Source organism: Channa argus, chromosome 6 (genome assembly GCF_033026475.1).
Source record: "Channa argus isolate prfri chromosome 6, Channa argus male v1.0, whole genome shotgun sequence".
NCBI classification, from domain to species: Eukaryota; Metazoa; Chordata; class Actinopteri; order Anabantiformes; family Channidae; genus Channa; species Channa argus.
The window spans coordinates 16,937,679-16,964,280 of NC_090202.1; the positions used below are offsets into that span (position 1 = coordinate 16,937,679).

Sequence of the window (26,602 nt, forward strand, 5' to 3'; positions counted from 1 at the left end):
AGACTTGACGCAAAGAGCACAGGAATTATTGACTCTTGTCCATAGAGATTTAGAGTGTTACTGGATACGGCAGGTGAGATCAGAGCAAATCACAAAATTAGATCATAGTCATTCTGAGGAAAAGAAAAAAAAAACCTGCTTTAGAGAAGGTCTGCCAAGGGACAGGGGCCAAAATGACTTGCCAAAGGAGGAAATTAATTGAAGCTATAGTGAATAGTGAGAGTTGAAAGCAAATAATATTAATCTCAAACATGAGCATATGTCATCAGGGTGTTTCTTGGCACTGTGAAGTCCATTAACAGCCAGTTTCTATCAAGTGCGATGGTTTGTCCAAAGCCTATGTCACAGTAAGGTCGACCAATCTTTCTCGCACGGCACATTTAAAACAAGGTTAATCCTCGTGCTGTCTCCGCCTTATAGAGGGCGCACTAATCTGAGTGCTCTATTAAAAGCCTCTGGAAGGGTAACTTCCACAGGCTATTTTTTAATAGCCTCTAGGCAAAAATATAGAATATTTTAGCCTTGAGGGATGCAAATAGAAGACAACAGTCCCGTTTTTCCAACGTGGTGCTTTATGGTAAACACGTTAGAGTTAATTTACTGTGTGCTCTTGTAACCCTGAATTCCAGTAAGGAAAAACAGCAGCCAGTCCCATTCATTTTAACTGTTTTCCCCCCTCTATAATTACTCCTGCTTCAAATTTAATAGCTACAGGACTATGTAGTAAATCAACTTAACTCATTAACCGCGCTTTTGTAACTCTGTCATTTGCACATTTTTCATGCAAAGCACATCAAATAATTTCATCAGCCGTCATCCAGTATGAAAAATCAAACTGATGCTTTATTGTACAACCACTGGCAGGTTCGTTATTACATTTTGTTACAAAATAATAATTAAATAATAATAATAAGAAGAAGAATGTTAAAATTGTGAATGAAAGATAAGGTTCAATTAAAAAACACACACACACAAACACAATACCATTACGTGCTGCTTTGGCAGAGTAACACTTTATTTCACTTTTGATCTCTGCCCAATCATTGTGACAAGACCCTCTGTGAAAAAGACTGTTGGCAAAATTTACACCATTATGGGGTGTGAGCGAATCCTCTCCTACCACAAAGAATGTACAACCCCACCCCACATCCGATTTGATATCCATGTGCTGTCTGTGTGATGAAAGCTGCCATGGGTGTGCGTGCTGGGGCTGATATAAAGGCCCAGGGCTGGTGACAAACACAGGAGCTCTAAATTTGGAGTCGATGGCACCTTAATAATGAGAGTGAGCAGGAACCATAGGGCAGTGGCAGGCAAGATTACAACCCCCTGACTGTTGGACTGTCTGTGCTACAGCCACTGCATTACTGCTACAGTGTTACTTTAGCTAAAGAAAGTGAGTGTGTGGGTTCTAAGGAAGAGTAGCTGCCAGGGTTTAAGGAAAGGTTTTGTACTGTTTTTTTTTCCCTATTGCCTCCATTCTGTTGCCAAAAAAACAAAAAAAAGTTTTTGTATGGTTTTGTGACTTCAGTGTCACTTCAGTGTCACAGCTGAAGCATTAAAAATAATCTGCACTAACTATTTCAATGTGGGCACATTCAGGAAACAGCATGATTTGTTTTCTTCACACATACAAGTTTCAGTAAACATTATAAGGTCCTAATGGCGTGAATCTCTTTTGTTTTCTAGATGTACTACAGGACCCACATACTGTATTCTCTGTTTTCCCAAAGCACAAACAGAATAAGACTATTCCAACATCTTTCCACGAGTTCTAAGTGACCCGGGCATGTGATTTTTGTATCATTTGAATTCAGATTAAAACCAAAGTAATAAATGCAGAGTTTTGTAGAATGCAGCTGTGAGGTGCTTCACTCACCAGGATGAGTATTCACTAATGGTAATGAGATATTTCAAGCAGAGGTTAACATTTCTTTTCAATAAAGCCTCCTCTACCTCTAAGTATGATATGATATGGCATAGAGGGACACTGATATTAGAGCTTGAGGCTGTTATCGGTTGTGTTTTCAACCCTGGGCATGCACTCTAACTCTGTGCTATAGGAATGGAAGCATTATGCTAATACGAGCTTGCCCTGTGAAGAATACATTTGCTGTTGGAAAACATTTTGGCTTCCGCCTTGGGAGCTAATTGAGTACTCTGACAATGCAGTGCTTGGCTGGTTCACATACACACAGTGGTGGAAAATTCAATTTCGCAGCAGGTTCGCAGCACTCTGCAAGGAGAAGTGAAAGGAAAGGGGTGTCTGGATTAAAGAGACTGAGCTGGCTCTGTGACTCTGCGTCTGGCTCAGTGGGCATATTCTTTTCATTACACTGTTGTGTTATATTGTTTTATTGACCAGCTGACAGTTAGACTGAATATGTAAATATACAGTGCAGTGCCTGATTTCGGATTGCCTTTTCACATTTTTAAGAAACATAATTTGTTTTTAATTCAAAATAGTACATAAAATTGTATGTCTGTGCATAAGTAGATGAGATTTTCTGTTTGTTTTCTTTGTTTTGTTCCAGTGTCTCTGTTGTACAATAATACAGTACAATAAAAATAGCTTGACTGCAAGTTTCCGTTACTCACTGATATGACCAACATTTCAATGACATCTGGTCTTTATCAACGAAAATAAAATACTAGTGTCAGGCAGCTTTTTACACATTCACATCTCATATGTGATTAATCACAGCTCATATAACCAGAAAAACAAAACTGTAAAACAACCTACATATTCTCATCTACATCTTCTCATTAGGACTGCAACTTTTACATGCCCTTTTTCTATAAAATAATCTATCAAGACTTTAATGTTTTAATGATTAGTCACCTAAACGTCTACACTTAAATGGCTCACCTAATCTACACTTACGCTTTTACTTGAATCATTATACTTAGTCATAAAGTACAGCTGAATATCAAATGCTATCATGTTATATGGAGTAGCACATACTAAATTCTCTGACAATTGCATTGCTGTCTGCAAACCTTACTAATGTAAATGGCTTACAAAAAAAATAGTTATGTTCCCTGTTCTATTATATAGCAGGTTCGAATCTTATATTATTGGATTTTGTGTATTTGTATTATACCTTAGAAAAACGGCAAATGCGACCTAACCCTTTTCTGTACTTCTTTACTTTCTCTTCTGTTACATCCTGACTTCATCTCGTGTCTCCCTCTCGCTTTATTCACCGTCTAACATATTAAATGCCTGTGTTTTAAAAATCCGAGTGTATAAGCAATTATTTTAAACTGTATACAGCAGTCGTGGTTTAACAAGCTAATCGGATACAGGCTTGGAGATGCAGAATAACTTTTTAACTTAAATGATAGAAGCAGCACAACAAATGGTTAAAACTATGAAAACAAAAACTCACAACCTCAGTACACACTTAATTTGTACACTTTCATCTGACAGATTACAGTGTCTTTATTCTGATTCACCCTCTATTACAGCGGTGGCTGCAGTGCTTAGCTTTAGCGTGACGGGTTTGTTTTAGGTTCCACGTAGCGCAGGACATCCACTGATCGCACGGCGTTATTAGAATACAACGGCTATGAAGGAGGGAGAGGATAGTTTGCTTACCTGCTTGACACAGCTTCACCTGTCCAGCATTGCTATAGTGATGTGAGGACAGTGCTGTGCGTTTATGACCTTCCCATTTATTTTTGCACTTTACATCGAACTGTGTTTGCAATCAAGCCCGATTCTGACAAGTAGAGCCGAAATAAAAACAATAATAAACTATGACAGTCATGTATTGTAACCACAAACTCAATAAGTGTTTATGCTCATTGTGTTGTCATGAGTGTTTCAGCACCGTGCCAGCTGAAAACACTTCTAGTACAAACAAAAAATTACATTTTTTTTCTTTCATATTTACACACTGGACAAGGCTGATGATGTCACTGATTATGTATTGATGTTGTATAAGAGGTGGACTGACACAAATTGTTCCAATCAATAACCTGTGGAAATGTACAGTGCAGTCATCTGTGTCGTATTCTTTAATGTACACTGTGACTATTGCTGCACCTCCAGTGGATTATGATGAGCGATCACTCTACTTGTCTTTTTGATTTAATAGTACAACACAAACCTTGTCCAATTGTCAATTTCTTGACATTTACTATACTATACCTTCATGATGAAGACTGCATGTCCACCAAACACCTAAATCCCTTATTTAAGGATCTGCTAATTTGTAAACTTTACACTGTAATGGGGGTCTTAATTAAAGCCTTATTTAAGACTGGTGCATTGGACAGGCTGCTAATTAAGCCTCTATTTGTTAAAACACAAGATGGATTATAAGACACACACGCAACGATACACATTACAGGTATCTGCATAATTAAGGTGATCAGTTTCTTGTCACTTAGATTGAGGTGATTTCTAATTAAATAGAAAGTCACATATCTAGATAGATCAGCGAGCTCATCGTTGCCAGCACTGTGGTTTTACAGCATCTGTCACTATAAAGGGTTTTCAGACATACAGATACAAAAGCCTGGGCCAGCAGCAGCCGCCAATTTGTTGTCAATGGAAAAACAAGCTTTCTGCCGTGTATCCCCCCCAGAGTGAAACAGAATCAACAGGAGTCCAGCTACACAACAGGGGAAGGTTGAGTAAGAGTCAGCTTCATGTAGATATCCTTTGATGCATTTCAGATGCATGATTCCAGATGAAACCAAAGCCTTTTTACTACCAAATGTGAAAAGACTAACCATCACGGAGGAAAAACTGGTCGCTGTGAACTTGTGGTTCCTGATTATTTAAGATGTCAATAACACATTACAAAGTGAAAGTGCCCGATAAAGAAAACACAACAAATGGTAAGAAAAAAAAATCACCAACATTATTAGTGTGTCAGGTGGTGGATAGGGCGAAAAACAATCATCCAGTCAGAGCAGAGTGTTACACACTCAGCACAACACACTCGCAGAACTACATTTTCGCCAAAGCCAAGTTATTGCTTTATATCCATGTTTTTGAAACCACAGTAACCCCCACACGCTGTCTTCAGTTATATGATGCTCTCAGAGTATGTATCTCAAGTGACAGAGGGACCCAGCTGGTGCCACTGGCCCAGACCTTGACCCAACCACAGCACTGGGGTCGGGCCCAGAAATAGAGGGTTGCACTTCATGCCTGTCTTGTTGATATACCTCGAAAAGAAGCCAAAAAGGAGTGGCAGTGGATGGCCTTTAGCAAACTGGACCAGAAAGACAAACTGGCCTTTCACACTGATCATATCTCTATCAAGAACATACCCGGACATATCGCCAAAATAAAAAGGAAAACATTTAAAACCACACCACGTAGACCCTGACCAAGTTTCAGTAAACAAATATCAATTGCAGTTAATCATGGAAAGATTTAAAGCTAAATTATTTCAGTCAATATTAAGTTATTAATTATGATTAATGTAGAATAAATAAATGAAACATTTTAAATAGCACTTATTAAAAGGGCTTATTTTTAAATTTTAGTATCCCCTGTGAGCTATTTTTACAATTAGTCATTTAGCCGATGCTTTTATCTAAAGCAACATACAAGTAAGAAAAACACATTGACGTCCGCTTCGGGTTATTTAAGGCATCCTAGTTCAAAACTGTTCCATTTCACCAGGTCACTTTTTGCAACGTGAAAGGACTATGGAGATACGAGTCAATGATTTGAACTCGTTAGAAACTGGTTTCCAACTTTTACATTAACGCAGGTACTAAAGCTGTCCAGTCTGTTGAAATGCAGAAGTAAGAATTGTCACTTCAAGAAAGCCTTTAACTGGACACTGCAAGTGTGCTAGCCTAGGATATAAATCATTTCTTTTTGACCCATATCTCAGCAGGCACTAATCAGTTGTAGACTGATTTTTACTCCAGGGACTTTTGAATAAATTCCACTACATCATCTTTGTCTGAATCAAAGGACGAAAGCAAAAAGATACCCAACCTGCGTCTCTTTAATTTTAAGTTTGCCTACCTTTCTTTATCAGGTTGAGTTCAACTTTTCCTCCTTTCAGGTTTAGTAATAAACTTAAATCTATGAACCTGGGATCCATTTGACCATCTCCAGTGTAGAATTTGTAACATCTTGAACAACGCTTTTGGTTGTTGTGTGGCTTGTTGCTGCCTTAAACCCCAAGCATTTTATAGACTGTGTTGGAAGTGGCCATCGTTTACCTAAAACACTTTCAAATCTACTGTTTTGCAAATAAGCTTTTAGAACTTGATGGTTTTGCGTGCTGAAGTGTCTTTTTTTTTTCTCCTCACAGCAAATGATTAAATGATCCAAGTTTATACTCTTCATCAAAAAAGTGAGATGTGACACCCAGGGAGTTTCATGGCTTACTGTTGTCCAACGAACCATTACTGTAATGCAATGTGCAGAGCTTTAACCGGTACATATATTTTCTGTGCTCTTACAAAGTCTTTTTTGAGATAAGGCTTCTCCTTGTGGGCAAATAATATAAATTTAAAAATGCAACTCAAATGACTTCCCATAGCGCCTTTTCCTCTACTGTGTTAACATGGTGACAGTTCTTAACTTTCCAGTTAGCTAAGCCTCAGTTGCTTTACCATTTCTTTGCTTGGATGTTGGCCCACATCAAGTACTAGACTGTAGCAAATTAGCCTGGCAAAGCGTTTCTGACGTCTCGATATTTAGTTTTCAGGTGATACATCAAAGATGAATTAGTTTGGTGTCAATTCAATTTGGCTTTGTAAAACATGGATATTTGCATTTTTTAATTACATTTATAATTTAAAAGTGTCTTTTTTCTTCTCCCTAACTACCGCAAATATACAACATTAGCTGTGAGAAAACAGATGCTGCAGAGTAGTGTACATTTTATTCTTTATGTTAAACAATTTACAATAATAGTAAAAATTAAGATGGTAATTCCCCCACCCCTAACATACCAGTAGGGATAACATTTCAATCATAATTAAACACTGAAATTCACCAAAATGCCATCAAGCTTCTGGTTCTGTGATGCTTTGTTGGTGTTACTGACTGATCTTGGCAAATAAAAAGATTCAGTCAACATTGCAAAGAAAGCTGCAGCAAAGATGATGTTGAAAAGGAAAACAAGTGTACTTTGAAGGTAGGGTTACAACACTCTTGGGACAGCCTGCAGATTTCTCATTGTCATGAACATAGATATGCCCTTGATCAAAGACTCACACTGCCCCCATTGTTTGTACCATGTAAGTGTGTGTGTGTGTGTGTGTGTGTGTGTGTGTGTGTGTGTGTGTGTGTGTGTGTGTGTGTGTGTGTGTGTGTGTGTGTGCGCACGCTTCCTGGAGTGCTTCACAATATTGAGAAATCTATTTGTTTCAATTCCTTTTGGAAGAAACATCTAATTCAAGTTCTTGTCTGAAAAACTAGAATCCACAAAGTCCAAAATGACTTTAGTACACACTGATTTTGGGCCTTGAACACAGACAGAAGCCAAATTCTCTACAAAAGGTAGTTTTCTTGTTTCGTGTTTGATTGAATACTTTGAACCTATTAAATGTGCTGTTTTGTTCTGCCATAGTAATTACTCGTGAAGCTAAGCGCAGGTTTGAATTTGCATTATAATGTGGAGAAAGCAGGTTTTCACTCGGAACTACACTTTTAGAGATCTATGCAAGATAACACTGAAATTAGCCTCTAGGTATTGCCGGGCTGAACTCAGTCTCTCGCTAAATGACTCTTAATTCAGGGAGCCCCTTTCTCTCTCTGAATACTGAGCAATTAGCATTTAAAGCTAGAAGTGCCATAGATTGTGGTTCGGCATAACACTGGGACTTTACAGCATGTGGAGGAGAGGACGAGTGATGTTAATTTCAGGATGGGGGTGGCCAGTCGTGGGAGGACAAAGTTGAGATGGGAGCCTTTTTCACATTTCAGTCTAGTGAGTGACTATCCTCCATGTACCTGGCTTTACTGAGGCCATTACTGGAAGCAATTCTCCATCTCTTGTCTCATTTGCACTTTATGCCAAAAGTTTTCCATGTGGGTAGCCGTCAGTGTTGTTAATGATGCTGCCCTTCTGCTATGTACCAACAAGTCAGCAGTGCTCCTCAGTGTGACAGAGAGAGACAGATATAGAGAGATATAGACCAAGTAGGGCATCTCAGAGCAGCCACGGTCCCCTGAACAAAGAAGAAGAGTTCATATTTTAGTCTGGTGGATGATAGGGCCATGCGGCATGATAGTTTGCCATTTATTCTAGAGGGCTAAAAGGTCCTTGTCATTTCTGCAACATACAACAACATTGGCAGACAGGTCACATCATCAAGTGGACTGATTTTTTCTAATCATGCTCCACAGATGATTATAGATAAATACATTATCGAGTTATAACTTGCAGCTTGTGCCCTGTTTCTAGTTCTGAGAACAAAGAAAAAGTCCAAGTACTGTATGATAAGGAAGAGAAGTCATTGTTCCTTATACTGTGTTTTCTCTGTTCCCCTTTAAGTGCTCTACCATCACTCATCTATTTGCATCACTGTCACACAGGCATATGTTAGAGATGTCCTGCCATGTTGCATTTCATGAACTTTAAGATGCCCCTGACCTGCTTTATGTCGCCGGAGGGTGAGGAAGCTGCAGGGTGGGAGGATGGGATGCACGCTGGTGTGCTGTGTCCTAGAATGAGTCTCTTGGGTCAGGTATAAGTAAGTGCACATGTGACATGCAGTCATGTTAATACTAACATGTTGCTATTTATTTTTTTATTTCTTTGCTGTCATACCATGCTCCCCTAGCATGCTCTGGTTCAGTTTCCCAACTCTCACTCCAGCCGTGTGACTTAATCAGTCTGACAGACTCTGGGTGCCTGGGGAAAGTCTCTCTCTCTCCACAGTCCCCTTTCTCCTCAAGTTTACGCTCTCTGTGACAAACTCATTCTGGCACCTTTCGAAATGCAGTGCTCTCTGTTGGTCGGCCCTCAATGGTCTCTTCACACTCACACACGTGCAATACACGCCACCACTAAGTGCACAAACTCTGTACAGTATATGCCACACACAAAGCATGCACAGACACACACAGGTAGATGCTCAAACACACAACTATAGCAATATGCAAAGACACAAATACACAAAGAAAGTTGTTACAAAGCAATGTGCTTTGTAACATATTATACATATGGCATACATATTATGTCTCACGCCCCTCTCCCCTAGATACCCTCACTGTTCCACTTGAAGTGCTTATTCACACAGCTTCCATGTATAAAGGAGTAGCAGTTCTGCTCATTGGGTTAGTGTTATTGAGTGACATTCTCAATTAGTTTTAATCAGAGCCTTTGCTGTATCTGACCTCTCAAGTTCTTTTTCAGAGCTCACTATAAAAGTAATGGGTTTCCACATCTGTGGGGCTGCCTAACCTTGGCTCATATCCAGTATATTCTGGCTAACAAGAAAACTTCAGCGTGTGGTTATAGACCTCCCTGCAGGCCTTAGATGCTTCACTATTTAATTCAGCAACACAACAGCACCCCTGTGGCATCTTCAACCATTCCACTTAATCTGAGAACTAAAACTGATTTTACTTTTATTTTTTTATTTATCTTTTAGAAAAGTTAAATGGCACTTTCCCTAACTCATCTTTTGGGACCTGATTAAACTGGGCAGAAAATCTTCTATAAGACTGGATACTATTGCTAACAAAATGTGTTTATTTGTATTTATTCCCTGATTGAAATTCTAGCAATACCACATAATTAAGATTATGGATAAGCAATTTTTAAGGCAACTGTGTCTTATTACACATGTAACATTAAATCAACCTAAAAGTAAAGTTATGGAGGCCCAGACCTGAAAATTTTCTATCACATAAATGTCACATGGAAAAGGAAGTCACCACCGATAAAGCCTCTGTAGTTGCCAAGTGGCGCCAAATCACTAAGGTCACCTATGACTGCTTCAATTTAGCTCAATTGTATTTGATCAAGTGGATATGACTCATACACAGATTCCTGTCTGCTGATTTACCAAACTGTTAGCTTTTAGTCTCGCACTCTAAGTTCATGCACCTTACTGTGCACCTGGCAAGTCATGATCACAAGGTTGTTCCATATGTCCGGGCTCATTGTACATGTCTGCTTGTACTTTCTTCTGTGTTTGGCTTTTCTTCTGCAAGTCAACATCCCAAATTTGGAGTGGTACAGTTGGACCCTCTCTGGCATCTTTGTAGATGGACAGCTTTCAGACTGATAGCACCTGACAAATGTTTCCCCTGACATACCATTTCACCTCCTCCCATCTCGTTGTTCTCTTCCACATGCCTAAGCATCTTAACAACATAGGCTTCCAGGCTTTCTCCGGCCTGGCTGAATTGATGGACCAAGGGTCCTACAGAGCAGAATAATCTATTCTGGAAGGCAAACAAGGAAAAAATGAGAAAAAGAAAAAGAAAAAAAAAAACAATGAAGGGGGAAGATTTTGAGAAGTCAGATAAGGGACACGTGTTAGGTCTTCTCAGGGATTCTCTCATTATTCTCCATTTTCAACAGAAGCAATGATGAGAATGAAACATTTCCTATCTTTCATAGTGGTAATTTGCTCATTTGTGTTATGTGCTCTCATCCCTTCTCTTTGCGCTAATTTCATTCTCTCTCCCTTTTTCTTGGATGATAATTCTCACTTTATTTCCATTAAGCGTTGTATGGTTACAGCGATCTGTTGCTGTAATTAGTGGGAGAGCTGTAAGCACAGCTCTCACACTTATGAGATCCTTTTCTTTATTATTATTATTATTTCGCCGTTTTTCGGTCACTATCTCCTCCTAGACGGTTTGTCGTAGAAACTTCGTTCCACTTCCTAAACGTAGGTCTCTTTTAGGAGATCTATGCTGTTACTTTTCTTATTAATAACTTTTATACTTTTTATTATATTTCACTTTTTATCAACTTTTTTTCCCATTGAAAATGAATGGAAGCCACTTAAAACTTCCCTTCAACTTGCCACTTTTCATCTGCCTCTTGTGTCATCATACTTTGGAGTAGAAACTTCATTTAAACTTTATACGGGTCTAGATCCTTTCAACTTTTTCTGGGTGGATCAGCTTCTTTGTATCTTTTATACTTTTTGAATAATCGCAGTTTTAGTTTTAGGCAACTTTTGGAGCTTTTTCAACTTTTCCATTAGTGTGTATTGCGGAATGTTGGAGCAGCTAGAGTGGGTGACATCACACGCACTCTAACTTTTCAGCTTCCACTTTTAGCAACTTTTTTCCTTCTTTTCCTTCTTTCCTTCAATCAACTTTAATCTTACATAAACAAACTATACATCAGAATGTAGGTATTTTTGTCTTCTTTCAGTAAATATAACTCTCATAGTGACAGGACTGACGGTTCTTTCTCCAAGAGTCCAGAAGCGGAGAGAGTGCCGTCTGAAACTCCCATTGGAGCCCATTATAACAGAGGTTCTTAAATTCTCCTCAAATCACAAACGGGGGGCTGTTTTCAAATTGCCACCACGCCTTCATTTTATGGAGTATATTCAAATAAAGTACATCAGTGTGTTCATTGAAGCCTTTTGTCACTCACAGTTTTTGAATTGTTTCGATAGGACTAATACTTTTTCATATTTTGAGCATTTTGCGAGGCATAGTCTCAGTACTTTTCCAGCCTGCCTTTGCATTTGGCTCACATGACTCAGCAGGCAGGCAGCAGTCATTGTCATGGTAACGGACACAGCTGCATGACGTCATGTAATCAGCCTCAGAGCTGTGTCCACACACTTTACCTGAGTTTTTCTCCCTCAACATACACAGTGGAGACACACACAGACACACACCCTCACAGACAGGAAATACCCTTTCAAAATAAAAGCCTTTCATAATATTTTATCCACTTTTTAGCATTTAAATGCTAAAATGACTTTGTGGTGAAGTTTCCCTACACACACACCCTCACAGATAGGAAACACACTTTCAAAATAAAAGCCTTTCATAATATTTTATCCACTTTTTAGCATTTAAATGCTAAAATGACTTTGTGGTGAAGTTTCCCTACACACACACACCCTCACAGACAGGAAACACACTTTCAAAATAAAAGCCTTTTATCATTCTTATTTTAATTATTTAGCATTTAAATGCTAAAATGAGTTTGTTTTGAAGTCTCCCTACAGTGGACACACAAACTACCACACAGACACAGACAGGAAACACACTTTCAAATTAAAAGCTCTTTTCAACTTTTTTTTCTCAACAGTTTTTCAGCATTAAAATGGTTCCTTCATTTCTAAGTAGTTACTTCTAGCTTTTTTCTTTACACTTTAATAGCAACTTTTTTACTTTGCTTCTTTTTTTGTTTCTTTTAACTTTGGGAATATTTACCTTTTCCTTTGTTTCTTACTACTTCTTTCCACTTTTGTTAATCAAGTTTTTGCTTTTTCACTTCTTCCTTTACACTTTTAATAGCAACTTTTTTACTTTGCTTCTTTCTTTGTTTCTTTTAACTTTGGGAATATTTACCTTTTCCTTTGTTTCTTACTACTTCTTTCAACTTTTGTTAATCAAGTTGTTGCTTTTTCACTTCTTACTTTTTTCTTTACACTTTCAATAGCAACTTTTTACTTTGCTTCTTTTTCTGTTTCGTTACACTTTAAATATCAACTTTTTACTTATTTACTTCCTCCATTGTTACTTTCTACTTTTTTTTTCTTTTCTGAATTCAACTTTTCTTGGGATTTTGGATTTTTTCCTTTTATTGTCATCTTCTTTCTTTCTCTTTTTGTTCGTATTTATCTCTCTTCAGCGTTTGCGGCTTTGAACGTGCAAACGCCTCTGCTCTCAGCAGCTTCTGAGCGGTCGGCCTCTACCGGGCGACTTAACAGCTCTCCCACGTAATTTCCTTGAAAATTGCCTTTTCTAGTTTATTAGAGCTGTCAGCTTAAATGATGTGGCATGCCGACACAGCCCAGCAAATAGTCGCTCCCCTTTTCCTGTTCTCCTTTTATGGAAAGCTGCCCTAGATTTGTACAGGGAGATAAAGGCAGACATTACAATTAAGGTGGCGACATCGACCACCTGGTGGCCATGCTCAGGGACCAGATGTCCTGTCAGAGAGATGCTGGCCCTCACCTCCAGGGAGCTCCAGGTTGAAATCTGGTTCATGTCTCAGTAGGAGAACACTGCTGCTCCTGTTCTATCATTAATTCAAGGATAAAAGACAAGGAAGTACAGGCCTCTCCTTTTCCATTGTGGTTCTACACAACAGGACTCACTCATTTGGCTATTTTTATTTTTGTGAATTCCTTTACTGTTCTGGACTTTTCAGCCTAATGTTCCAGACCTTTGTTGCCCAAGTCTAATAAATCCTGTGCATTAGGAACTAAAGAATAACAGGAACTTCAAAGCATATAGGATAACCATTTAGGTATATACTGTAATGTCAGAAAAAAAGCCTCTTGGCACAAAGACACATGAATTAAGTCAGTACAGACAAATTATAAGTAGGTCTCTGAGTGTTTAATATGGTAAAGTGCATTACCTGTTGCCAATAAATTTTTGGTTTGTAACCTCATTAAAGATAAAAGTAATTAGCATGACCATTTAGAAAGCAAATAATAGGCTTGACTTGCTAAATGAAGCCGAGCTTTTTTTGTTGTCCCTTTATTGCAGGTTCTGGATGCTTGACAGATGCCCAGCTATTAACACTGTATGAAGGAAGTACATTTCCCTCACAGGAAGCCAAAGAGGAAATGCGATCACAAAGAGACCCTACAATCTTCACTTTTTCATTTCCTACCCCTTTATACTGTCTTTCCCTCTCATTTTGTCCTGTTCTCTTTTAGTACAAGGCACAGCTGTTTTTTTTTTTGTTTTTTTTTAGATGAAAGACACTTGTTTGGCAGCCTTCAAAGAGTCACAGAACTCTGAAAGTCACTTGTATTGCCGAGTTGTTCATTCTCCATTTTATATCCAATATGGAGGTGATGATCAAAAGGATCAGAGCTGAGAGAGAAGCTAAAGGATGCCTGCTTTAGAGTAAACAACACAAGTACCAATCCCCAGACCTGCACAAGGCTTTCTTTTAAGGATCGGCCTTCAGCTAATGGCAGAGAGCAGACATGTCACTTTCTGGATTTGAAAAAAATGTTTTAGTTATTGGTCAATATTGCCAATAAGAAATTTGTGGGCACAGATTTGCTAGTTTTTAAATACATATCCAACAGTCCATTGGACATATAATTAAGGAGTCCATTAAACCGATTCGACACATCTCAAAGCAAAATAAAGAAAGGAAAAAAAACAAAAAAAAACAAAAGCATTAAGCAGTTACAGAGAAATGATGACTGACAGTAGACGCCAAGCCATTAAATGACCACTTAATGTGGAGGACACTCACTGGGAGAAGAGTCTTTGGACTGCAGGAGATCTGACATCAATTTATCAGATACTTTCAGTTTCAAATGTTAATACAGCTGGGTCTGAGCAAATATCAGTTTTTAATGAAATAATTGTTAATTATTAACACCTGTAACCCGAGCAAAGTGTAGGGGCCATGCACTGGAGGTGATGGGAGGCTTGGTGACACCTCTGAACATATCACTATACTGCCACGATATTCTTTAGACGGCTTTTGCATTTTTGATGTCCTGCTGTGCCAGTGTCACACAGCATTGGGGCACTGGCAATAACTTTCTCAAACAAAACACAATGCAACATAAGCCAAAAGCCATACAAGGGTATATGTGTGTAGAAAAAGTCTCACTCCCTCATTCATTCACACACACTCACATATATACAAGTTTTTTTTCCCATTACCATTCTGCTTAAAACAAACGCACATTGTTGTTTGAAAAACCTTAAGGAATAGTTTGAACCAAAGCTGTTTAGAGGAAGATAGGCAAATAGTGTGAAGTAATAGAATTAGCATACAACACAAGTGAGGAATAATCACATTTGTGCTTGTTTGCACAAATACTGTAGTCCCACAACAAATGCACTGGCATTGAGGATTAGGACTGCAGGATTCAGATATGTTTTAATCTGTGACAGGAATGCTCTTCCTTCACAGAGTGTTTTTTTTTCCTCTTTTCTTCCTTTGTTGTTCTTTCACTACCTTTCCCAAGTGCTTGAAATTTTTCCTTTATCTTCAAAGGCATTGTATCGCTATTAAAATCATCTGTCTGTTGGATAACACTAGCTTTCATCAGGGAAAAAGAAATCTACTATTCCACCTGAGAAAAAATGAGAACAAGACTTACTTAAATGCTACTTTGCTTTCATTTAACAACTCTTTAAAATCCTTCAGATGTAATTTGAATTTTCACATTTTTATTTCTCTATTTTCTGTGTCCATCAAAAAAAGAAAGAACAAGAAACAACATGGTAAAACTTAGATTCCATATATCATAAATCTAACCACCGTAGAGATTAGTGCTTTTAAGGAGAATACAAATCTCAGCAATATCACTGCTCCCATTTTCCTCAAAGTGCCTCATGGTTATCAGTGATGAAATGGGACCTAAATTGCAGTGAACCTGAGGACAGAGCCTCTCTAAACTAGATACACCTGTGATGATGACACTGCAGAGTAACTAGGGTGCCAGCAATTGATGGTCCATTTTATCGTAACTATACACTGGTCCTGCTTCCTGCTCTTAAAAAAAAAGATGAGTTGACCATAGTGGACTTGCCTATCCACCATTCCCATCTCGCCTGATGTTAGTTCTTTACAGGGCACTGTCCACTCATCCATCATTACATGGGCCTTTTTCTAGTAACATTATCGCTTTAGATAAGGCTTCAATAAACTGTGTATGGCTTTTAGGGCTCTCTCTCTTGCCACTCTAATCCAATCTCTGATGTGGAGTCTGTTCATCATTGTGCACCACAGGCATTTTCCATGTCGCTGTGCTCTTGGTTGCACAGGAAGTAATGGATGGCCTTGCCCTTGATTCACCCAAAGCCTTTTGGTTCCTCGTTACCTGTTTGTCTTTAGCTTGTCTCAAATAGGTCTGCAGTGTGGTATTTTGATTTCATTAAATCAGGTTTAAAAGGTTGGAGACGGGGAGAGGCAGGTTTGCCCAACCCAGTTCTGTGAGCGTGTCCTCTGCCATTTAGTGTTGGGCAGTGGCCAAAGGAAAGTGCAAAACAGAAATGACTTCTGTGCTCCTTTGTGATTTGCACTAATGTCCCCCAGGGATTGAGCAATGACCACTGTGAATTCCCCCAGGATGCCAGCCAGATTGAAACCCCTGCCAACACATTTGAAAGGAGAGCAAATCATTTAAACTTCCCAATGTGCATTAGCATTTTTTTTCAGTGCCCAGGCCAGCCTCCACAATATTAAATTGCACTTGATAAAATAAAATAAAATCAGAGTGCGACAAGAGCTCTTCAACTGCCAAATCAGCAAAGTGAATATTGGAGTGGCCACTAAAAATTAATTATACATAAATTCACTTTGTTTACTCTGTCAGGTTTCTGACATCCACTTGAGGCGCCCAGCTAATAAAGAAAGGACCTAAGATAAAGGAGGCGCTAAGGCACTGAAAGGTGCTGTGTGGCACAGACCCAGAGTAGTGAAATATATCTAGGGATTGCCTTTAGCTGATCCCACTTTTGACACCACATTATTATTGCGTATAAAAATAGGCTGCGTATTAAAGTGAGCAGAGTGAATCCCAGCAGTACCATATTAAAGAAACATCAGAAGCACAGGCTTACAATCAATATGCTACTTTCTTTTATTAGGATATATTAACGTTTAAGGATCGATGCAACCCTTTATTTATAGTATGTTACAGAACCTACAAACAGAGTTCACATACTCCAGGTTTTCTCATCGGTTGTGCTCGAAAAGATTTAACTTTGGTAATGCAAGTGGGGGTATGGAATGTGTGTGCCTGTGTGTCTTTCAGTGGACGTATTTTTGCATGGCAGTTCTGCCCAATGAAGCTTTGCCTCACAAACAACTATAACGACATAGAAGTACTGGCCCCACTCTGAATTTGTCTGGAGACCAATAGAGAGATTTTCTATCAACCTGCAAACCAATCACCCCATGTGAGAGAGTTCCTGAGACTGGTGACTAATGCTCATGTACTTCCCTCAACAAAACACACAAATAGCAATTAGTAGGCACACTGCCAAAACTGTTGGTGCTGAAAGAGTTTTTGTGGGGGAGGGGTGGTATGCAGGGCAGTTCCTGGTTCCTATGCTGCTGTGATCCCCACTAGTGAATGGCCCTTTCTTCCCAATTGCTTAATTGTCTTAGAAACAGGCAGGTGGCTCAAAGCCTCATTTGGCATCTGGTGAAAAAAGGGGGAAAAAAACATGCAGATCTACACAATATATGGGAAAGTTGGGGGAAGGTAGGGACATTAAAAGTGTTTTCATTCTGAAGCTGCACACACCCCTTGGCAGATTTCAAAAGTTTTGGCTTGGATCAACAGCAAGTTTGTGCCACTATTGTGTCTGATGTGCTGTACTGAATTAAACATATTTTGGTATCAGTGCCAGATCAAATAGCCTTACAAAAACCTCTGCTTCTCACAAACTATGTCTGGTATCAGACAGTAAAGTGTTAACTAAATAAAAGCCATCAATACTTTCAATTTAGCACATGTTAAATGCTAAAGTGAAAGCACAGAAGTAGGGGGTCTAAGGCACATCACCACGTGATTTTCCCACACGTTCTACAGCTTTACCCAAGAGAGTACATTACTATACTGGAGTCCAGTTTCATACAACAGCTTCAAATTTTGCTTACAAATAGAAATACTGCAAATGTGATCTACTGCAATTGTTGTTCTCAAAACATGGACATTAGTTGTAGTGGCAAGAAAAGACAAATCCAGATGCATCCCCAGGTGAGAAGTTTCTCCCTCCTTCTATTCTGAATGTAAAAGTTAAAAGGCTGATTTGCATTTATATTGCCATTCAAGGCTTGCAGCTGTAATTGTTGTGGCACGAAAGCAAATGCACAGACACCACACATACTCACATGCATACACACGATGCATGTGAATCTTTGACATGTGGGTGGTGGGAAAGTTGGGACAGGGATAAGCAGAGAGAAAGAGAAAGAGAAGAGAGAGAGAGAGAGAGAGAGAGAGAGAGAGAGAGAGAGAGAGAGAGAGAGAGAGAGAGAGAGAGATGACAAGAAATCAGGAGGGAAGGAGAGAAGTGAGTTCATCCAGGTGTAATATTGAGCTGTCCCAGAAACTTCCTTTCCAACACTAGGAAGTCATTATCTGATCAGCAACCCAATTCCTCAAGTGCCTCCTGAGCTGAAGCACCGCATGCATCTTCTAGGCTCTTTCCTAACACCGCCTTTCACAATCATGTTAATGGACTGGCTGGCTGGTTTACTTACAAATGTTCCAAGCAGCAGTGGGACACATTACATGATACAGGCTGCAGCACTGTGCAGTGTTAAGGCTTCCATGTAATTTCTTTGAGTATATGTGTGTGTGTGTGTGCGTGTGTATATATATATATATATATATATATAAAAATATATATATATATATATATATATATATATATATATATATATATATATATATATATATATATATATATATATACACACGCACACACACACACACACACACACACACACACACACACACGCACACACACACACACACACATAGCTGAAGACCTGCACATAAAGCAACTTTCAGGAGACAAATTGAAGAGAAAGTTTCTGAGCAGAATAATCAATATTTTATTATATTTTATATACATAATATTTTCCACATACAAAATACTAAACCATAACTAAACCGCTTTGAGTAGGTTACATGTTTACCTTTAGACACGCGTCAGAGTCTTAGGATCTGTAATAACATACACACGTAGCCGAAGTTTTGAAGAAGTGTATGTGAAGTGACATTATGCACAAGTATAAATTTAAGTGTAAACTCAGCCTTCAGACTCTACTGACTCAAGTGTCAAATTTAAGCATGAAACATACAGTATACCTGTATTTATTCAACAAAATTTGCATGACTGACACACTGGAAAATGAAATCTTGTTCTATTTCCAAACCCTCACTTTGCATCTGCATAATCTTTACATTAAAGCTGCAATCTTTACAAAGTACAGCATGGAATTGCACTCTTTCTTGTACTGTATTAACTAATTTTTTTAGATGATATTGAGAAGCTACAATAACTGATAGTAATTACAGTCATTACAAACATTTTACCTTTGCTTTAACTATACACAAGGATTTGTGTTCTTACTTTGTTGACTGTTTTTAATGGCAGATGGTGGGTCAGGTTCAGCATTGTCATTCTTGCACAATAAACAAGGAATAAAGAGCATATCTACTGTGTATATATTTATAGGCCTTTGTGATTTGGCTATGAGATTTGAGCGCCAATTCTTTCTCTTCCTAATGTTTTTTTATGTTACAACTTTACAATAGTACAGCTAAAAACTTTTGTGAGGACTTACTTTCAGTTTTTAAAGAATGGAAATAAACATCTCATGTCTGAATTAGTAGACAAAATGCATATTTTAGGTGAACACTTCCGCAGCGTATCTTGAATAAAAGGCTTATTAATGTCTCAGATTGGCACTGCAGAGTTTTGACAAGAAAGGAAGAAACGTCTTATTGTTATATTGTTTGAAGCCACCTCGTAAGGCACCTGTGTTCTACAAGCAATCACAGATCCCCGTAGCAAGTTAAAAAAGTTCAAAATCTCGCTGAAATGAGCTAAACATTGAGTAGACATTGTCGAGCTTAAAAAAAAAAAAAAAAGCTACATTTTTCTTCTCAGCCGAGCTGCTTTTCTCTTGCTCATTCCCTCGTTTCACACAATCTTTATTCACAGCTCTCTCACAGGATAGCTAAGAATATGACTGCTATGGCCACAACTCCCCTCTTCAAGGAAAATAATACAGTATGACCCAGCAGTACTCTACCAACACTATCCACACAACTGAGCACACACAACCCCGTAGAGCCATCTTTAGTGCCTTTAGCAGAAAAGAAAAAAATAAAAATAAAGCAGTTGTTCCGTGTGCATTAAATTGCAATTTAAAGGGCATTAATCCAACCCATAATCTGTCACCAAATAAAACCCTTACTGGGTACGGGGTGGGCTTTCTTAATCTTCCCTATATTTTACGGCATTCTTGCATACAATGCTTGATTAAAAAAAATTAACCAGTTCCAACTTTGTTTCTCTCTGTTTTGCAAAGATAAAGTCTCAGATGGACAGAGGTGCGACAAAAAAAAAACAGAGCTAAATGAAGAATTGCAGTTGCTAACCCTGCCTTAACAGGTGACCCAGTGATCACAACAGCATCTGGTTGAATTACTTAACACTGCTGCCCAACAGACATGTAATCCGGGATAATGCCCTTTTGCTGAGTGCTCCAATCTGGATGAATTTATCCCCCGAGGAATGAGATCCAGCGGCAGCGTCTCAGAGAGAAAAAGGAGATGAGGGGCTTGGGGGGGTGGGAGGGGGTTGATTGGTTGGTGCTAAAGAAAACTGTTGGGCTGAAAAGAAGGTCTTCTACATGGATAATGATTCCCAGCAGTAAACAGCTTGACTCTGTTGACTGGCTGACTGACAGCATGAGAGGACGAAGACCATTGCCTGGTTTTCCAAGAAAGCTCCAAACTAATCATATTGCCTCTTCTAGCTGACCTGAATCCTGACAGACTCAAAATGAGGCTTTCATCTGAACTGCAGTCACTGGATATACTGCGCTTACTTACATTTGGCATTTTTATTTCAGGATTAAAGCAAGCAAAATATTTCGAAGGCTGTTCCCTGTACACATAAACGGATGCCTACAACTTCAATATCATTTCTTTGGATATCATTTTTCGATATTTTAATAATTAATTATTTGTATTTTTTAATAAAAGTCATTGACCAACATGTTGTTTTCCCCACACAGTGCCATCCAAATACAAATTTTAGTTCTTAGCCAAAACTGTTTTTTCTTGGAAATGGCATCTCTCTTTAACACCACAACCACTGGCAAACACTGGGGTTTACAAGTTCCAGCTGTCCAGCAGCAGAATCCTAGATTATTTATTCATATGTTTACTTATTACCATAAATATCGGCTCAGGGGGGATTACACTGGGCTTAATCTATCGTGGCACAGAAATGAGCAGGGGGTCACAGTGGCTAAGGTGACTTAAGCTGGATAGGCTTGATGGGACATGCAGCACAAACAAGAAAACAAACTGCACACCACTGGACTCCATCATAAAATGATGACATCATGCGTCGTTGGTTTACATCGCATGATGGTTTACATTACTCTCCACAGTTGATACATATGATGACTAATAGTCATACGGTCAGGACAAGTACACCGTTATGTTTTTTCAATGTAGGTAAATGTCCTGTACAAGACATTCAGAATTCACACAGTGGTGACAACAAATTCAGTCTCTACTGTGTTGTTATGGGAAGAAAAAAATCCATGATTTTGCATTCAGATAGACTGAGGATAAATCAATTAATTACTTCAGAGTTATGTTCTTAATCCATGCATTAGATAGCAGTGTGCTTGCTTACAAATAGCTATTCATATTAATGAGGATGAAAATTGGTATTTCGGTTTGAGTAATGTTGTGCACTGTAATGGGTTATATTTCCTTTTTTCCTCTCTCCTCTGGAAAAGAGAGAATGATTTCTCGGTCTATAAAAATCCACACATCCAAACACGACATTGGAAAGACATTTAATTATACTTTGGTTAAGAATTATGTATCAAAGCCTGCCACCCATGAAAAGCGGGTTTAGAGTCGCCAGACAGCAGTTAATAGACAGCAGTAAATGAAACAGGGGTTGTTGGGGGCATTAAGACATGCTTCCCAAGACTAAGAAACAGATTAGACTGGTTGGTGAAATCAGGAGTTCTGACTCGAGATATGTGGGGGTGGGAGATAATGAAGTCGACAAGGGGAAAGGAAGAGGCAGATTTTTAAGAAGATTGTAATGTTATTCCTGTGCAGCAGCACTGCCCCTAGTGGGAAAATCTTGAGTCAAGTGTAGCCTGAAAAAAAAGAAAAAGAAAAGACTTCATTTCCCTAAGACAGCTGACCAACAGCTAGAGACCAGACAAATTGGATGTTAATTTTACAAGGTATCAGAGAAAGAGAAACAGAGAAAAAAGAGACAGAGTGCAAGAGGTACAGAAAAAGTGACATGCACTTAACATTGACAATGTGTGATTTTTCTCTCTGGCACATTTTCTTCTGAGTCTGGCACATCTAGTGCAATTCTTAAACTGACCCTTCTCCTAAGAGACATCATGCTCTCACATATTTCACCCTTTACATGACACAGCCTAGAGTTCTCAATCACAATGCATCTCACAGCAAAAAAAAAAAAAAAAGTTCCAAAGCCGAGCCAAAGAAAAGCAGTTAGTCAAGGAGATGGGGAGAAATTTGCAGTTGCAAGGTGAGGAGTGAAATCAAAAGACCAAGAGCCAAGAACAATGTGAGCAGTGTTGGTCACTGTATAGATTTGAATAGAAGAGAGAAAGGCGGGGAGGCGATGCGAGGAGATGGACAAGGTCCTGGACAAGTTTGGCCTGAGGTGAACGTGTGCCTGGAGACTGTATCCTAGATCCTTCTGATGAGTGTTGTGTCTGTTACTGGCAGGAGGGGTGACAGTGAAAGAAAAGGTGCCCTATGTGGTAGCAGCACAGTCACTATACGGAGAATGTTGTAATAGCTTTACTTCCCCTTGCTCTCCCTCTCTGTCTGGCCCACTACGGACTGTTTATATCTCAAAGTTAAGAGAAAAAAAAAAAAACTACTCAGTGCATCTGTATGTGGACAGAAGAGTCTCTCGGCTTCTCTCTTGCTCATTCTCTCATTTACATCCTTTCTTTTGTTCCTTGCGCCCTCGCAGGATAGCTAAGTATATGACTGATATGGCCACAACTCCCCTCTGTCCCTCTGTTCATAAAAAGGAGATTGTTTTCCACAGCTTTCTGCTGACACTGACTCGGCACATAAACAGAGCCATAATTTGTACAACAGTAAGCTACAGGGAAGCACTTTTTTTGTCCCCAGAGGCATGCATAGAGAAGGTACGTTGTTATCCCCTGTTTACCAGGCGGGGGAAGCAGTATTTTATTTTATGGTAATAACCAACTGAGCTGAAATACACAGCCATCACATTTCATTCCAGTTGTAGCAATGACTTCGTTCCAGCTGGTACTATTTTAACTCTGGTGTTAGTTGTTACGCGAACTGGGGTTAAGGCCAGTGATGGTGTGTATGTGATGAAATTGAGTGGTTACTGAATGAAACACAGGACAAAAACAGAATGTGCATTGTGTCAATAAATCAAACCCCCTCTGCAATATAACCAAAATTCTACTGAATACAGTAGATGGCAGTTTGTGGACACACAACTTGACAGAGGCTTAGAACAGTGAAGGAAAAGAAACTAATAACTAAATTACGTATTTCTGCATCACAATACACAGATGGCACAGAACGAGGGGAAAACAGAACCAGTGGCACAGAATACAGCAAAGCAGCAAACATCAGCTACAGTTACAGCACATACAGTACCACATCTGATGCGCTACAACTGCCCCATTAGCTGTGACCTACAGAGAAAGCTTTCGCTGCCCTGACTCTGTCCAGTCTCACAGGTCAACTTACGCAGACACAGTCCCAGGTTACACACAGTCGTAGAGTCAGTAAAGCTGACAGCCTCTCTAAAAGAGCTCTACATTCTTTGTGTACAGGCGATGGTGCTGAGAGAAAATTAGAAGCTTCATCACTGTAGTCAGTTTCAAATTGGTCTGTCCTGAATGTTTTCGCTCTGTTTCTAAATAAAACATGAGTCAGCAGAAAATCATAATTAGAGTAAATTGTTGTATTTGATGAGTAGTGTGTTTTTTTACTTTCTGTTACAGACCACAATACTGTGAAACACCTGAATTCTGTGCCGTAGAAAATGCTTTTGTTTGCCAAGTTTAATTTAATGTTGTGTTGGCAGCATTTTACCAACTTTGAGCCGTCAATTTCCACACGGCAATGTGTCAGATTTCGTCCTTTTTTTTTTCCTTTTTAAAACAAAATGTTACACGGCCCCCTGTAAAACAAGTGTACACATGCACAAAAAAAACCCACACATTCATTGCGTTAGTTCCCTCCTTAGAATGGAGCCCAGTGTGACGGGGTCAAACTTTGGATGGAAGTAATTGACCCTGACCCTGCGAAGCTTAAACCAGGGCATCGCATGTGGGCCAAGAACAACAAACTGTCTGGCTCAACCTTGTTTACGTCCAGACACTCCACCGACACCACAAAGGTAGATTTCGGCTTTACTTTAGTCAGTTCTATTGTTTTCCAAAGACAACCACCTGGTGGCAAACTGGGGAAACAACTAATCCATCCTCATCCTCACAAACACACAGTTTAAAAATAGGAATAGCATATGGAGACATTGTCCATAGGAAAAAAGTTGCCAAGACATTATCTTGAACCTGCTTCTATGAAGCACTTGACAATGAACTTCTCCTTATTTTGACCAGACCCCCCATAGCTGGGTTCAATGGAGAAGCACTGTCAGTTCAAAACAATGTGACTCAGGAGAGAACGCTTGACTGAACTGGGCTGGGGTTAGAGGGCTTTTGTTTGTGCATGTCTGTGAGTGTGACAGGAATATCAAGCTCACAGAGCAAGTATTTAACTTGTCTGGTCTTAAAGCTTTGAAAAACTAAAGATGGAGAAAAGTGCAGACTACAACTATTCACAGCTCCTTCACCCTAGGACAGCCACACTCACATTTATGACAATATACACCTTTATCTTTTGCACCAGACAGAACAGTGCACATAGGAGCTATATTATAAGCAGTTAAAATTACAGATGGTATCACAAGCTCAGACATCACAGCAAGAAATGAATTCAAAGACACGATTTCCAGCCATTAAGTAACATAGCAATCACAAGCACGCAAGATGTAATGAATAAATAACTTAATGTGGAAAACTTACCATGTCCGGAGATCCACAGGAGTATAAGGACCCAAGGGATCATGACTGGGGAGTGAAGAGGGCAAAACCTACGAAAAACAGTAGGCGAGTGTGAAATAGAAGTTGGCAGGCACAAACAAATGCACGAGATGAGACAGTGCTCCTCTGTGCTGCTGGTGGGGGACGGATGCTACAGTCCCTCAGTATTGTCTCCTTTTACCAGTGGAAAGCTGGTAGTCTGTCTTCGGTCCTTCTCTTCTGCCGATTCTTCTTCTCTGTCGCTCTGTGTGTGTGTCACTCTTCAGAGTTGCCAGTGGTCAGCCCTGCCTCGCACACTCTCTTGTTGATGTGAGCTTGTGGACTTTGTGCGTCTTCACTGTTGACTCTGAACATACACGCGCTCACTCTTTCTTTCTCGCTCGCACTGTTTCCCTTTGCCCATCCATTCTCAGTCTCTTCAGCCCTCACTTGCCCCCCCCCTTCTCTTTCTCTCTCATGCTCTCTCTCTCTCGCTCCACCATGTACATAGAAACAGTCAGGGGATAGAGCTTCACAACTAGACTCCTCCCTCCCTCCATCTCCCTCTCGCTCACGCTCTCTCTCTCTTCCAGCCTGGCTGTCTGGGTGGCTGTGTGAATGTGAGGCTGGGAGACTCGGCTCCTCACTCTGGGAATGAGAACTGCCATGGGAGAAAAAGAAACGGAGCAATTCCAATTAGAATGAGAATAGGAGTAACTTGGCCTCTATAGCTACAAATAACACAGACATGCACAAAAGAAAAAGTGCAGTTTCAGCCCTGTTCCCAGCAACAATCCCTTGTTTTTTTGTTTTTCTTGGGGGGGGTGGATTGTATGGATGGCATTAAATTTAGTATGTTTTAACCGCTTTCCTTGATAATGATTAAAGATCACATTAACATTCGAGACCAAAGCTGTAGTATTCATTAGAATTCTTTTTTCACTCAAGATGCCATGGTACAAGATGTCGTAAAAAATATTTAGAGAAAATCTACCCTAGTACAGCTAAACACAATAGCAAATTATGTACTTGAGTTACTAAATAATTCACTTAAATTTACAACACCAATTCCAAAAAAGTTGTGAAAACATAACATAACACAATGATTTGCAAATCTCATCAACCCATATCAGATGTTGATACAGACATTTTATCATTTCATGGAAAATATTAGCTCATTTTGAATTTGATGGCAGCAACACATCTCAAAAAAGTTGAAAGATGGGCAAAAAAAGGCTTGAAAAGTAAATGGCACAAATCAAAAAGAAATGGAGGAGAGCCTCTCGAAGGTAAAGATGGGCAGAGGTTCAACAATCTTTGACAAACTGCACCAAAAAATTGTGAAACAATTTCAGAAAAATGTTCCTCAACGTAAAATTGCGAAGACTTTAAAGATGCCACCATTTACAGTATATAATATTATAAAAAGATTCCAAGAATTAGGAGGAATCTCTGCGTGCAAGGGACAAGGCCAAAGATTAAAACGGGATATGTGGGATCTTTGGGTACTCAGGTGGCACTGCACAAAAACAGGTATGATTCTCTACTGTACATCACTGCATGGGCTCAGGAACACTTCCAGAAATCACTGTCTGTGAACACAGTTCACTGTGTAATCCACA

The 26,602-nt window shown here is 39.3% G+C and overlaps 1 protein-coding gene across 7 annotated transcripts in view; it reads right to left on the reverse strand.

The window, feature by feature from the left end:
* Nucleotides 1–25,464, reverse strand: part of kirrel3b (kirre like nephrin family adhesion molecule 3b) — a 151,812-nt gene extending 126,348 nt beyond the window's left edge. For 4 of the 7 annotated variants that reach the window (XM_067508279.1, XM_067508275.1, XM_067508277.1 and 1 more), the window contains exon 1: nt 24,984–25,463. In XM_067508279.1, the coding sequence (XP_067364380.1) occupies nt 24,984–25,026 (43 nt within the window). In that variant the 5' untranslated portion in view covers nt 25,027–25,463. Of the gene's footprint in view, nt 1–24,983 lie in introns of all 7 variants that reach the window. The other 3 variants (XM_067508278.1, XM_067508276.1, XM_067508273.1) reach the window with 2 other exon arrangements.
* Nucleotides 25,465–26,602: the final 1,138 nt, after the last annotated feature.